Source organism: Pipra filicauda, unplaced genomic scaffold (genome assembly GCF_003945595.2).
Source record: "Pipra filicauda isolate LSUMZ 115617 unplaced genomic scaffold, ASM394559v2 scaffold347_size1265977_pilon, whole genome shotgun sequence".
In the NCBI taxonomy this organism is placed as follows: Eukaryota; Metazoa; Chordata; class Aves; order Passeriformes; family Pipridae; genus Pipra; species Pipra filicauda.
The window spans coordinates 654,693-670,325 of NW_024104473.1; the positions used below are offsets into that span (position 1 = coordinate 654,693).

A 15,633-nucleotide genomic window follows, 5' to 3' on the forward strand; every position below is an offset into this window, starting at 1 on the left:
CATTTTGAGAACCAAAGAATAAATAATAACCTATTTCTGTTATTAACCTGTGCCTCAATTGATTTGCCAGTGGGACCCAGGTTTCCCTTAAGGAGTCTGATTTGAATGTCGGAAAGCACCGCTGACTCACCCAGAACTCCACTCAAGTTTCTTAACCTTCTCCATGCTTTGATCTCCCCATACCAGAAGCCAGAACTTCCTTCTCAGAAGGCCTGAAAACTGACAAACACAAAAGCCCCTGAAGTGGAAGGAGAGTCCTCCCAGCCCTGCATTTCAGCCATTCCAGAGAGAAGGTTGTGCACATCCTTAAAGGTGCAAGTTTATTTCCTGGAAACCTTGACTCAGTCGATCCATTTACAAGCTCAAGTCTTTCAAAGTGAGGGTTCATTTTAATTTTAAGAATTTTCCTGTTAACAACAACAAATCATCCAGTTCTATAGTTATGAGTTTATTGCTTCAAGCACTTTCTTTGTGATAGAGGGAATCACAGGGAAAAACGACATGGGAGACTTACAGCCAGCCATATCTCCACACAATCCTGTCCAAAGCCCATCTCTCACAGGAATAACACCACTCACTCCAGCTAATGCCACGGGAGGCATGGAATGATGCATTGTTTAAGTGGGTAATTTCATGAGACCTTTTTACATAACAGTTTTCTAAGAACTATTTCACATCCAGGACACAGAGTGGATATTTGAAACGGTTCCCGCTCCTGTACAACCAGAAATTTCACCAGAAATTCCTGCTTTGTTAGCCGCCTCACCAGGTTCCCAAATATCAGCAAAATACTTCCAGGTCCAAGTATTCCAACACTTTCTTGTGCATTATGATTTGGGGCCCATACCTATGTGCTGCAGGGACACGTGTCCCTGCACAAAGCAGGGGATTGGAACTAGATGAGCTTTAAGTTCCTTTCCAACCCACGCTATTCCAGGATTCTGTGATTTTGGGATTTGGTGGTAAAGCAGCACCAACCACGCAGACCGTGCGCATCACTCACTTAAAATTTCATGCAGGAGTTGCTGCAGGATCTAATTAAAAGCGATTATAATTAGCTCTGTAGTATTTCCCCTCACACTTGAGCATGAGTAACCAACTGAAGACGCCAAAACTCAAAAGGCAAGGGGATTTATCTGGGATGCAAAGACATGAAAAAGGTTCCTTCCTCTCCAAGCTTACACCCCGTTGTCACTGAAATCCTGTAAAATGTTACCTGCCACGAATGTCACAGGTGGAAGTAGCCCAGCCTCAGAAAACATGGTTCATTTTTCTGAAGCTGAGGAACTTGACCACTGCTGCTTTCAGCCCTGCTGTGCATTAAAAGGTCACCAGAAGCAAGAGCTCCGAAATGGTCTCCGCAGTTCTTTTTAATAGGATCTTTCTCCTTCTTCCTGTATTGAAAAGCAGGGAAGTTTTTAACTCAATTTAGTGAACATGATCTCCGAGTCAGAGTTGACACCCAGTGAAATGAGTGGGGGAATCCATTTCTCTTGAAATCGCTTTAAATTTTTTGCTAACTCAGATAAGCAGCAGGTTGAAAAACTTGCCAAAGCCTTTTCTTACTCATCAACCAAAGAGTTTACATTTCTCCCTCCTCCTTCCGTTTGAGTGGCCAGACATTTCCGTGGCCATTTAGCAGCTTGCTGGAAAATCCTCCCTGTTCTGCCAACCTGCCAGACTCTCTGTTTGCTGACCCCGAGAACACAGAGCAGAGCTAATCTATTTACCAAAGCACTTTCCCCGGGGTGGGATGGAGGAAGGTGCCTCTGGAAGAAGAATAGACAGTTAGGCAACACGGGAGTGCTGCTGCAGGCATGAGTGGTTTATCTGCTGTTTGATCTCTTCTGCTAAGGGATGGCAAGAATGGACTTAATAACTCCCCATAAACACATGGAAGAAGCAGGAGTCTGGGGTGATTTGGGAAGCAAAGACAACTCTGTGTTGTCAGCCTGGCTGCTCTGAGACGGTGAAGCATTCGCGTTATAAAAAGCATCATCACAAAGACAGTGCTCATTCTTTTAAGGTGAAGAAGTTTCTAACTAAGCAACAAGATGGACCAAAATAAGAAAAATTATTCAAAATTTCAAATAAGAAATTTCCCATAGTTTTTTTTTTTTTTAGAAATACTTCCTGACTCCTTTGCATGGGAAGAAAAAAAAGAAATTCTTCTAAGATGCCACAAGATCTAACTGAAGTGCCATGCATGGAGATTCCAAGGAGAACTTTCACCAGTGTTTTAACTGGGATGTCTATTCCTTCCTGCCCACACCACTTCAGTGATGTTCTCCAGCCTCAGCTCTCTACCCCTCACCAAGTCTCTACCAGTGCCACAATGACTTCCATCCCTTATCTCTACACCTTACTTGATCTCTTTGATGAGTTATGCAATGTTTATGCACCATTTGATCTTCTCAGATTGTTTCATAGCAACGGACAACAGTTTATGGTGAATATTGTGCGAACACTCTCCAGCAGAACATGCCTGTGAGTCCTGCTGCTTTCTTGGATAATGTTATGCTCTTTGGAACAATAATGCTGGTCAACAAGTTATCGTAATTTTATGCTAAAATTAGAGCAGTTGAGCATTATTTATTTCTAGTCCACTGGTTTTAGTGAATACCAGGAAGCAGCAAGAATGTGTCCCATGCACTGCAATCCATGGTACTCCATCCATGACACTCTGGCAATGCCGCTTGCAAATCGGAGCAGTCAGAATAGGAAACACTGCATGGCAGCCAGAGCAAGGAAAACCTCAAAGTGCTCACCACATTCCTTGGACTAAACATCTCTGTCAAAGGGACACCTAAAACTTTGAGATCTGGATTCATAAGAGCCTCTCAGAGCCACAGTGAAAACAATGTTCAAAGACCCCCAAGGTACTACGGGAAAACACAAATAAACCCAAATTCCTCCAGCTAAGTCCCAAAGTGCTGCAAGTTTGGTAGCTGCTGCCTAAGCTCCAACCTGTCTCCCAGAACAGGCAACAAGCAGAGCAATTCAGGCATTTCTTACCAAATCAGGCGTGCAGGTGAAAGGTTTAAGTGATGTTTACCGTCCGCATTTAGTTTGTGACCAAGCATTCCTGAAGTGTTAAAACAACAGCCTGTCTTTGGCTTTATGTGGAGCAGTGCCTAGAAGTACCAAAGTATCCAGGCTTTGCAGTTTTCTAACCTTTCCTGGTCAAGTCCCATCAACTGCTAAGCAGCATATTCCCTCTCCCTCAGCAACTGAACCACATGCTTCATAAACCTTGCAAGAGTCCTTGCTTACAGAATCGGTCCTAGGATCCTTCCTGCAGAGTCTAGGAGAGATCCTGAACTTTGGCTTCATAATCCAGTGTCTCTCTCCCTCACTCTGTAAGGGTCTGCCTCTGTTTATGATGTCTCCTCCTTAAGACCTTTTCCAATTTACACATCATCTGTAATTTTCTCATTTCCAGCAGGAGAAGTGAAGGTTTTGCAATAGCAGTCTTCACCAGTATATTTGGATTTCCTGCTGCTACTTAATTGAAGTAGCCTGAATAGGTCACTGACTTCTATTTTTATATTGTCTGTATTTCAAATCAAAATGCAGTGCTCTCAATTAATTTTCAAATCAGCTGCTAAGATTTTAAAACAGAAGGGCCCAAATATACAAAACTACCAGGCACAGACACGCTCATCCATTTAGTTGTTCAACACACACTTTGTTCCCAGGGCAAGGCCATCCACGAGATTCCCGATTTCTTTTGTTTTCTTCAATATGGATTAGCACACGAAGCAAAAACCACACTCCTCACCATCTTACAAATAGTTTGATAGGTATCAATGTTCACCGCCTCATCACGGTATTTTATAATATGCGATACCCTCCCCTAATTAGATTTTACACCACCAATGTTTGCAATTTAATTCCTTGCGAAGTAACAAAGGGTGAAACTGTCCTTTCTGGAAACAGTATCATCTCAGGTCAGGAATATGCCATTCCATCTTTCCTACTAAGATCTCCTGCCATCGGCACACAAAGGGGAAGGAAAGGTACGAACTGTTCAGATACATAAACTCCTTTTTACGGGAGAAGCCCTGGAGCTTCAGACCATGTAAATAAATACCTGACTGCTACCAAAGAGCAAGGACCAGAAACAGGTTCTCTGACACATTCCAAAAATAAACACGGCTGTTCATCCCCGTTATCAGCCCTACCTGATCTGAGCCTCAGCAGGGGCCACTTGTCTAAGCAGGCAACATCACGTCTCAGGATGACAGAGCTCTCGTGACCTTTATTGTTATTACTGTTATCAAGGACATCACAAAACGCTCTTCCTTGGAAGCTCAGCTTGGCTCTGATTTTCTACTGGAGGAAGGATTCCATTTTCCCCTTTAATTGTTTATTGTTGTAGGGATCAGTGCTTTTAAGGTGTTTCATGTTATGATTTTTCACACACAAATAGATACTGACTCACTGGAAGAAGACAAAAGCTGAGGAATCTGAAAACAGGGCTGTTGGTATTCCTAGCTAAGTCTGCACCACCACAGGCTACACATGTGGAATTCTAAGCTCTGGAAAGACTTGTTTTTCATGTTAGTAACCCCTTGCTTTCCACTTAACAGTCACCCAGACCACATCCAGTCCTTCAAAACAATAAATACACGGAAACAAGATGAACTTCCTTCTCCACTGCAAAGAGGTAAAAATGAGAGGACAGAAACGCAATTCCAGTGCTAAGGACCTGTTGGCAGCATCGTCTCTCCTGTTGGAAGGCTTCACTCTAAACTCCCAAAACAACTCTTAAGACACACATTTTCCAAGCAAGAAAGAAATTTTTACAAGTGCATGGAGTGACAGGACAAGGGGAAATGGCTTTAAACTGACAGAGGGAAGGTTTGGATGCAAGTGCCTTGAGCCTGAGCTGGGGAGAGGCTGGGGGGGACTGAGGGGCTCAGAGCCGAGGGTGGGCAGGTCTCAGTCAGTTGAGGTGCTTCTGCAAGAAGTGTGTGATGGCAAATCCACCCCTGTAGGGAACACCAAGATGGTTTGCGTTGTCTTAAAACATTATTTCCATTTTCCACAAGTAGCATAGTGCCCCTTCCTAGACCTGCTTTATTTCCAATTAAACAGTAATAAAAGATGCATGAAAGGTAGGACAGGATGAAATAAGCCTTAAATATTTGTGGCCTTTGTATTTATTACAGATCCCACGCCTCCCATACAGTATGTGCCAGCATCTCCATCCAATGCTAAACACTGTCAACATTCCAACAGGAAGAGTTTATGCCTACAGCTCAAGTTAATAAATCAAAATTATCACATTAACTTACAGATTTCTTTCTGGTTTAAAAGGGCTTTAGAACACTGTACAAGGAAGAGAAATTTCATACTGCTAAGCCTGGGGAGTTTGTATACTAAAATAGAGTCAGTAAATAGCACATTAGAGAGAGGTCATTCTGGAATGCAGTTGGCCAGAAATGAAACACCACAATTAGCAGGAAATTCTAACAGTTTGGTGAGAGTGCTCTGCATCACGCTTACAGAAATAGACTTAAGCTCGCATTTAAATGCCAGCCTGATTCTCAAAGCCAGGCAATGCTGATGTCTTCATCATGAAAGTAAATTCAAAGCTAACTCCGGGCCGAGTTAAAAACAGAACGCCAAATTAGCCATTAGCATGGAAAGTCACTTTCACCGCTGTATTTTTATATTCTTTCTCTACATTTTTGGGCTGCAATTTAGTATTAGAAGATACCAGCTGCTGAAAAGCAAGCTTCAGCACAGCACTTTGTCCTTCCTAAGCCCATCCTGCTGCTCATCCCCTGGAGAGCTCTCTCATGCTCTCTCTTCACTATTCTTGCAGTCCAAGCTCAGCAAGCCAGCAGGAATTTGGGCAGAAGAATTTTCCTGCAGCTTACACAGCAGAAACACCCACGTTAACCTTCCCAATAACCCTCACACGTACCTAGGCAGGGCAGAGTTAGATTCCCAGCTATGTGATTTCTATTCACGCTTTGCCCAAGTGTTGACTAATTTGGGAGCGTGAGGCCAGCGCTGGCAGAAGGAGAGGGATGCCTGTTCTGGGGAGCCATCAGGTTTGCAGACACCTGCCTGGCAACAATCCCTGCCCCGGCTGGCATCACACCCCTTTCCCGACTTGGGATTAGCATGTCACTTGTCTGTGCATTAGCTCTTCCCACCCGGCGTCTCCACCAGCTGTCAGAGGCTCTTCCCACCCACGGGGCAGATGGCTCTGTGGCTGGGATGACTATCTAGTGCTAGGCACTGGCACTTGACGAGCTGCTTGGAATCCCACAGTGGAACTGTACTAAGCTCAGGGCATGACTAAACCTGAAGCTCTGTCTGCTTTTCCAGGGGCGTGGTGCCCCAACCCATATGTCACCTGGAACTTGAAAAAAATGTGACCCACATCCTCTTTCAATTCCTTGCCCCCTCTACCAGCAGGGTCTCGTCGCCCATGGCCAGTAACACATGCTTTGGGAAGCCATTCTGGATGCAGTTCCTGCCAGGACTGGGAGACCAGTGTGTGGCCCTCGACCAGCACACAACAGCGGTTTGTGCCACAGAGAACTAAGCCACGTTCTGTCCAAACAGCACCGAGCAGGTAAACCCGCAGGCAGCACACTCTCAAAAGCCTCAGAAGTGACGCCCTGCACCACCTCAGCGCTTACTTTCAGCTTTATTATCAGCCCTCTGGCTACCACTAGCTCCAAATGATTTTCCTAATAATCTTTGTGCAGACATGAATAAAGAAAGTTTCAAACAGTCAGTCAGGAGCTTTTAACAAGGAATGCCAGGACTGGGAGCTGGAAGGGCAGTTAGTTCTTCCCTGAATGCCAGGGGGCAGAACAGTCACATGTGCCATCCTTCACAGCCTTTGCAGGCAGAGAAAATAAAGCCCTGGAAGCATAACTGCATGTGAAACACTCCATCTCTGGCAACCCTGAGGCAGCCCCAAATTCCTGCAATAAACACGTAACCCTCTTTGGAAACAACTCATTTGCAAATATTAGCCCAAACTGTTGAAGAAAAACAAAAAAAAAAAGAAGAAGCAAGGCAGTCCTTAAAGCAAGACATTCTGCCACTAGATTTTACAGTCCAGAGATGCCACCAGACAGTATCCTAAACCTGGTGTTTAGGATTGTTCCCAAAGTGGTGATGCAACGTGCACGTACATAGGCACATACACACAGATCCAAACTCTTTTTATGAGAACAACCACAAAGTGAAAAGGCAGAAATCGTTCCTTTTTGAAGTCACACACAGTTTACGAAAACTGGAAGTTGGAAGCAATCCAATTCTAATCCCTTCCTCTGAAAGAACTCCATGTCTTAAACATATACAGTATGTCATAAACACTGTTTCACTTTCCTTTTAACTCCTAACCAGGCAGGCAACTGGCAACGGGCCTATTTTAAATGCATGGTAAAAAGGCAGATAAAATGACATAAAATGGCCTCTTGGAGTTCAAGGAAGCCCAACAGTCAAGCCAAACAATACGCTTAATTTGCCTTTTTAAAAAAAAAAACAACTTCAGTAGGTTTTGAAGAAGTGCAGAGACACACATGTTCACTGGTGTTCACTGGGATAAACCGTCTTCCTGAAACAACTTTGGACTCTTCTGATTTTCAGTTGAGCAGCTTATTTGAAACAAAGCTGTATAACTTAGCGAAAGCTCAGAGCCACCAGTTTAGCCCAAATCCTTACCTGGCACCTTGCAGCCTTGGGTTTTTACCCAGATAGTGGTGGCAATACCTGTTTGCTGACCTTTGTGGATGTGGTCTCCCAAATGCCCACAATGCCTACAAGTAATCCTGCTCCTTGACCTCTCCCTCGTTGAGCAGGAGGTGCAGGTTTCCCATAAAGCGACAGAAGGTTATCACGTATCACCACCACAGTTGCCAGACTGGAATCCCAGCCCCTTACCTTGGACAAGGACAGGTTTTCTAGCGGAATTCCTCACGGGTACAGGTCACGCCTCTCAGGTAACCAGCTTTAGTGCTGGCCTGCCACAGGACAAGAGCTCCATCCAGTGGTCCCTTCTCCAGACGGCGCTTCCCAGAGCCATGAATCCCTTCTGTGTAAGCACCTCCTGAGGCTCTCTCAGAAATACTGAGGTGTTTCCACTCTCTTAGTTTCAATCATGCAGCTTATTTCCCATCAGAATGTGGGACTTGGTACCAGAGGGGATAAACCCCAACAACACAGATACTCAGAAATGGTCATTTCTGAAATTTTAGGAGTCTCTTGTTTTCAGGCAGCATTCACTTGGCTTTACACAGCTATCCATCCCTTGTTTATTCTCCTGCAGCTGAGCCCTTCAAACCATTACTTAACATAGGTAATTCTAAACAATAATTCCAATGTCTTAGAGGTAGTACACTTCCTTAGCAGCCTGGAAGGGACATCTTAAACAGCAGTGTGACTTTTGGAGCCATCGCTGTTTCTATCTATCTCACTACTACTCAGAAGACCACCAGCCTCAAGTACAACCAGTCTGTTTCTGGGACCTTTTTGTTCCAAAGCCTGGAGTTGAGCAGCGGGACACCTCGTTTGTCCAAGAGGCAAGTCTCATCTGAGGTCAGCCAGCCCCCTCCCTGGTGTTAACCTCACATTGTTTTTGGGAAGGAGTCATTCCAGCTTGCTTATGCTGCTCTACTCTCTCTAATTTACCTGGGGCAAAGAGTTATGTCCCTGATCTTTCCATGAGTGATGTAACAACATGTTAGAGGATGACAGTGTTAGACTGAATACCTCCTGGGTGCCTTATAGTTATAAGGCACAGTCAGAGGGCTGTGACAATAAAGGAGGTTGGCTTTAGGTAGCTGAGCCAAAAGACAATTAAAAAAAATGGCAGTTGTATAAAAAGCAGGAATAAATACCGTACACCCTTGGTATGGAAAGAACTGGCATGATCTCACCTCAAAAGGGATTTAGGCGCTTAATTGCCTCTGCAACCAATTCAAACACTCAAAATTCCTCAGCCTGCGAGGGTAAGTGCAGATTTAATAATAAAACGTTCTTTTACCTATTAGAAAGACTGTTGTAAAAGTCAACTGTAATTAATTACTGACAGGTCTCGGTTAAACCCTTTTGAAACAGCAGCAAGGACACAGTGTCCCGTTGTTAATGCCACATATCGCACCCTGCAGGGACCAGTTTTCCTCTTCTTCTGTGGCATTACTCAGGCATGGAACAACCCAACAGTCTAATCCCACTTTCCTTTAGGCTCGCAGGACCACAGAGCTTCTTCCCACAAGGTATTTTCCCACCAACCCAGGGCACACTTGCTCAGCCCACAGCCCAGTCCCAAAGGCACCAGAGGATGTCTGGTTACTTTGACATTAGAGAACCGGTTTATGTTTTTCCTCTCTTCCCATCATATAACCACAAGCTGGAAGTGCCCAACCAAAATATTAAGTCACATGTCCAGCTGAAGCATCCATTGGGTGTGGATCAGTCAGAAAGAAACCACCAGAGCTGTATCCATGGACTCCCCCCGGTACCTGTGATGCATTTCTGCCCTGTCCTTGTGCCTCTGGAGCAGGTCCCCTTTGAGCTTCACAGCAGCGCACGCTGGAGGATTGGGAGAGTCTCAGATACTGCCAGCCATACCAGGAGCTGCACCGGTGCCTAGGACAAATAAAAGATGGTTCATCTTGTGCCCAGAGGCCTCTGAAAAGGCTCAGGGCCAAACTACAGCGAGAAGAGGACTGCTAGTTGCCAGATGAAACAGTCAGCAGCCAGGTTGAGCCAGGCTGGGCCAGGCTTCGGCTTCGAACGCGTCTCAATTAGCTGTGCAGGCCCTGGGGCTCTGCTGCAGGTGGATTCCCACCAGGATATCACAGAGCAACAAGGGTTTTTTTCTCTCTGTATCCAAGACAAGCAACTGTGGGACTTGATAAAGGCTGTTAGATTGTTATTGTGTCACAAACTTTGGGCTTCTGCTCCTGTCTATCCTTGCTTATCCGGCAAAGACCACCATTTCCCAACAAGTGGGAAAGGCAGGACTCTCCAGGTGGTTTGACCACAGACACCAAGGCTATTTAGGCCATCCTTAAAGCATCAGATTAGCTAGTCCATTCCTAAACCACACTCACAGGAGAAAGGAGGAAGCAAAAGACCAAAGCACAAGCCCTAAGGCTGCAGTAGCCAGTTGGCACAACCGGTCCCCCCACAACACACATGCACACACCCAAAACTGTTCAGCTTGTGGGCAAGTCTGGGAAATCCTGAAGCTGAGCACCAAGGACAATTCTCAGAAGGATCAGTACATCAGTAAGGGAATTATTTTCAGGAGTTAGTACTGGCCTGGGTACAGAGCCATGCTTTTGCCACTATGCTGGGTACCCTAAGGATGTCCCTTCCAAATCTGTACTGTACAACTGCCCTTACATGTGCACCCTGACACCCACTGCTCCTCAGTCAGCTGGGGCGGGCAGGAACTGGCCAGGCTGCTACACAGAAAACCTTCAGGGAGCCTTTCTAGAAAAGAAAGCCAAAACTCAGACCCCTTGTGCTAAGAGATTACAGGAAAGGCAGCCATGAGACAGCAAAACCCAAAACCGTAATGAGCTGGGAAGATCACTGAGTAGTAGCTGTGCTGTGTGTGGTTACAGAGCAGCACTCCACGTTTGGCATCCCCGACTACAGACTCTGGCTGGATGCTGCAGGCACATTTTTTCCCAAACACAACAATACCCAGAAGCTCCTTCTAAAGCTCATGCAGAAAGTGGCAAAACGCATCAGTTTAGAAACTCCGCTCCTGTGCAAATCCAAGCACGGCCAGGAAAACAGAGTGACATCTTACAGAGGTGGCAGGAGAGTGAGGTGACATCCCTGATGACAACAAGGCACAGGATTAAGCTAACTCACAGACAATCCTCGAGTAAAAGTCAAGAATGATCCCGGACTGTGCCAGGTTAGGTGGAGTCAGAGGGAGAAATGAAATGAAGCATGTTAACACAGGCTGCATTTTTCTTCTAAGGCAGATAAGGAGAGTGCTAGAGGGCTCTCAGCAATGAAGGAATACAGTTGGCTCCGAAAAGTTGTGAAATCTTTGCCTATTTCCAACCAGTGCCTCCGTGATGGGAAAGGATGAGCAACTGTTCCTGGACTGGGAGGAAAACATAATCAGCTTTCCAAAACCATTATGTAAAATAAACTCAACAGTAAGTCATATAAAAGCATGAGCTGCCCAACAAGCCTCTAACAACACAGTAAACTTGGTGAGAATCTCATGGAAGAAGGAAGCTCATTTTGCTCCTTCCAGCTGGTACCCAAACACCTCGTGGAGTTACTGGGGAGTTACCCGCGGCATGATGACACCATTTTATCTAGAAACACAAGGAAGAAAAATCTTCTGTGGGGAAGGGCTCACTAAGTCCCTTGGCAGAGTCCACACTGGGGACCATCACGTATTTACACAGAACCTCTGCAATCCCACGAGGCCAAATTCCATGAACATGTCAAGCAAAGCCACCAAGTCATGGAATAGAAGGAAAATGCTGACAGAGGGCAATTAGACTAGATGTACAAAAGAAATTGTTTCCTGTGAGAGTGGTGAGGCCCTGGCACAGAGAAGGTGTGGCTGCACCATCCCTGGAAGTGTCCAGGGCCAGGTTGGATGGGGCTTGGAGCAAACCTGGGATAGTGGAAGGTGTCCCTGCCCGTGGCAGGGGGTTGGAAATCAATGAGCTTTAAGGTCCCTTCCAACCCAAACCAATCTGTGATTCCATGATTCAGGAGGATGGAGTTGCAGAAAAAGTTAGAAAAGCTGCAGGCTTTGTAACAAAAAAGAGAAGGAAATTTTTAATTTCTTAACAGGTACGAGTCTGTGTAAGTAATAAATTCTGTGCTACCAGTGTGTGAGAAACTCGTCCGCTGGAGCCAATCTGTGATCAGCCCCAACCACTACTAGAGACTGTTCCCATGGGGCCTGTTCTACCAAAGGAGATCCACAGTTCAGCAAAGCTAGTTTTACATTCTTAAATAACCTGTCAGTGACACTCTACTGCCTCTGAACTTCTTTCAGCCACTCAAAAGACATGTACCAGGGAGCATTCAGCTTTAAACAAACAAATAGATGGACACCGATACCCAATTTGATCAGAGTATTGCTGCAAATCACTGCAGACGAGGTTGTGCAACAACAGGATGCCAGGGGCAAGGAGTGCACTGCTGTGGTAAGCAATTGGTAACAGCAGTTAGGACAAGTGAAATCAGCAGTGGGGCTGGGGTGGGGATTTTCACCAGCCTCTGCAAAGACTCACCGCTCCATGTCAATTGTAATCAAATGCATTAATTACAAGGAAGTCATTAATTACAAGGAGGTCATAACGCCCTTTTCCTTTTCTTAGGTAACATCTAAACATGCCCAGTTCCTTTCTGACAGAAGATAAGCGAAGAGCTCCAGGGTGAAATGGATCTCTCAATACTTCAGCAATGCATATTTCACAAACAGAGGCCACTTTCCTCCACATTATTTATGTTTACAGCATATTTTTCATCTTAGTATCTCAACAATACTGTTTTTACATTCCTACAGTAATCTTTTTCCAAAGCAGTAAGAGTCAGCCCAATTCCACCCCTCGTGATGTTCCTTCTGCTGGAGCAGAACCCTCTTGGCACGGGGGGAAATCAACTTTCTCACAGAACAGAAGTTTAGACACATGCTTTCTCTGAGAAGCTGAGCTGTACCTTAAACATTTCCTTTCTCCATCTCCCATAAGTGACTTGTAAAAACCAAGTACACTTGTTCTCTAACCCAGCGGAATTCAGATACCAAGAGGAGAAAAAGAAGAGACAAACCACACAACCTGTACTCAAAGCACAAGTATTTCAAATTTATGAGTGTCAGAACAAACCACCACTCTAACCCCTTTCATTAAACATTGACAGAGAGCTCCTCTGCGTATCTCAATCTTGAGCAAACAAACCCAAGTTTGCAGTCAGGTGTGTTTAGCTGGATTAGAGATCACTTTCCCCTCACTCCACCAAATTTAAGACATGAAATGGAGATCGGAGAGGCTCAAGAACACCATCAGGTTTGGGACCAAAAATGGCTCTTTCCCAAGTCCTTTCTGAGCACGTTTTCCTAACTGGGAGACGCTATTAAGAAAACAAACAAAAAACCCCACAGGCTATTTTGGTGGGTTTCTCTTTGATAATATGCTACGTGCCAGGGAAAAAAGTAAAAAACCAGCAAGCCCTCACTCTCTCACAACACGTGCTTAGCTAAGTCCCAGTTCAAATAAACAGCTGTGCCCAGGCCTTTACTCCCAGGACAGGCCCGTGCTGGGAGCTCACTGTCAGTACACCTCTACCTTGCTTGATGGGCTCGTAGGGTGAGCACAGCCTTTCCTGGTGAAAACTAACTCTTGCTGAAAGAAATTATTCCAGCTTTCACGGGCAAAACCTGCACTGACAGAAAGATCTTTTTAACCAAAGTAACTGTGCCAGCAGAAGACAAAGCAGCCTGTCAGGTTTGTAATGGCCTTATTTAGTTATTAACATGTTTATTTGGCAGAGAAAAAGTATCAGTAGATCCCCTTCAAAGCAGTCCTTATTCACTGGTGTAAAGGCCAGACTCTACAACCATCTCTGGAGCATCCAGCCCCTTGGAAACTGCTTCTCCTACTTGCATGACCCTCGAGTGGCAGCAGTGCCCTGGGTCTAGATATGGAACTGATAAGGCAGAGCGTGTCCCACTTCATCGTCACGGTAGGCTCACAGCAAGGCTGCTCAGCCCCTTCTTCCACCATCTACGAGGAGCAGAACACCAAACAGCTCCCTTGGGAATTGGCCCAGGACACACAGACCTTCTAGAGAGAGAGAAAAGCAAGGATCTTAAACTTCCTCGAGGGACTTACCCTTGCCTTTGTTCTCCCACTGTTGCTCCCTCACTAGTCCAGCACGCAGGAGCCAGCACAGAGGTTTTGCCGAGTCACTGGCAAGGCAGGAGCTCAGCACCCACCTGCTCTCTGAGTGCTTTGGCAACCACTCAAGGTAACAGGTTAGAGGCACAGAACATTGCTAACCCCCTCCCTGTCCCTCTTCCCTTCCATCAGGTATGGGAGCTAAACTCCATATACTGCAATAGCTCTTCAGGCATGCCTTTAGCTGACACTTCCCACTTCCTGGTACAGTTGTCAGCTACAGAAAAGCAGGTAAATTTTTATCCTTCTTTAGCAACAACAAAAACCCCTCACTACTGAGCAGACCTTTCAGCATTTTACTTCCAAACCTGGAAGTAAAATTCCATCAATCAATTTCTTTCTAAGGTCTGTAAAGCTACTGAGTCTAGTCTCTGCTCACCTCGTTCCCTCAGTGAGTTACGTGACGTGTTCTGCTTTATTCAGGTTGTTGCCCATTCCCACCCCTCGCTCAGTCATTTCAATAAGGAACACACTGTAATTCAAAGCAATAGCTCCAGTCCAAGCCAACTCCAAGCTGGAGGCTGCAGATCCAAAGGATTTGCAAAAGCTGACAGCAAAAGCTCTCAGGAGGCTGACACTGGTTCCATAAAAGCATATCTGTGAAAGTGCCCTGAAGCAGCACTAAGGACTGCTAGTCCACAAGTTCCAAATCTGCCAGTCAACACGGGTGTCTCAAAACAGCCGAGAACACTCCTTCTGACCACTGAAGGACCAAAAAAACCCATCCTGTGGATGGGATTCTCCTCTCTCGTGGCTGTGCAAATCAGAAGCGCTGATGAAACGCTGCCTTTTGACACGAATGTCCCCAGCACACGGTGCTGCTGAGGCAGAACCCGTGGTTGTGTCCCTGTGGGAGCACGGCCCCACAAGCCCCAGCCACTGTGTGCAAGCCACTCCAGTCTTATTTCCCAAGACTCCCGGTGGATTGTGCGTGCCACAGAGATCCTAATGGATTCCATTTAGCAATAGCCTGCTTCAAAGCTAGCCTACAAATACCTCAGTCTCCCCACGGATTACAGCAGCGCTGTTTCCTGTAAGGATTCAAAGCTTCTCCGTCTCTATGATCTCTGTTCCTTGGTTTGATTTCTATGGAGCTATTTTGGAAATGAAGCTTTGATAATGAACATGAGCCAAAGATTCAGTCCAAGGCATCTCATTCTCTCTCATATCATGCCAGATGAATAAAACTGTAAGAGTCATATCAGTAAGAAGAGAGTCAGCTCTACCATATGAGCATCTCCCTGTCCAACATCTGCCTCGTAACGAAATCTATTTCCCTTAACAGCCACCTCAACCCCCTTCCCTTTAAAAAACAGCCACTGAGAACTTCCCTTTAGCTCCTTCCATCCTCCCCAACCACCTCCACAGCAGTGAAAAGGTTAAAAATACGGAACAAACCTCGAGGCACACCTTGCTATCAGCAGTACAGGTGCTGTGGATGAGTCATGCTCGGAACAGCAACCTGTCCAAGACCTCGCACTGTCAGCAGCAGTCACCCCTGGAACCAAGGACTACCAAATACTAACAGTTTGGGGATTATTTCAGATTAAAGCTATTTTTACAAACAGCCCACAAAAAAAACCCAAACAAACAAACACGACAATAACAACAACTTAGACCAAACTACATGCATTGGTAACAGTCATTTTTTAACCAGTGCTGTGATCTGCCAACTGGTAACAGAGATGAGAGAGCACTGAAAGGT

The 15,633-nt window shown here is 45.5% G+C and overlaps 1 protein-coding gene across 2 annotated transcripts in view; it reads right to left on the bottom strand.

The window, feature by feature from the left end:
- Window positions 1-9,583, bottom strand: part of SLC4A4 (solute carrier family 4 member 4) — a 133,326-nt gene extending 123,743 nt beyond the window's left edge. The window contains exon 1 of one of the 2 annotated variants that reach the window (XM_039384337.1): window positions 9,498-9,583. In XM_039384337.1, the coding sequence (XP_039240271.1) occupies window positions 9,498-9,508 (11 nt within the window). In that variant the 5' untranslated portion in view covers window positions 9,509-9,583. The remainder of the gene's footprint in view (window positions 1-9,497) is intronic. The other variant, XM_039384335.1, reaches the window with a different exon arrangement.
- Between the last annotated feature and the right edge of the window lie 6,050 nt (window positions 9,584-15,633).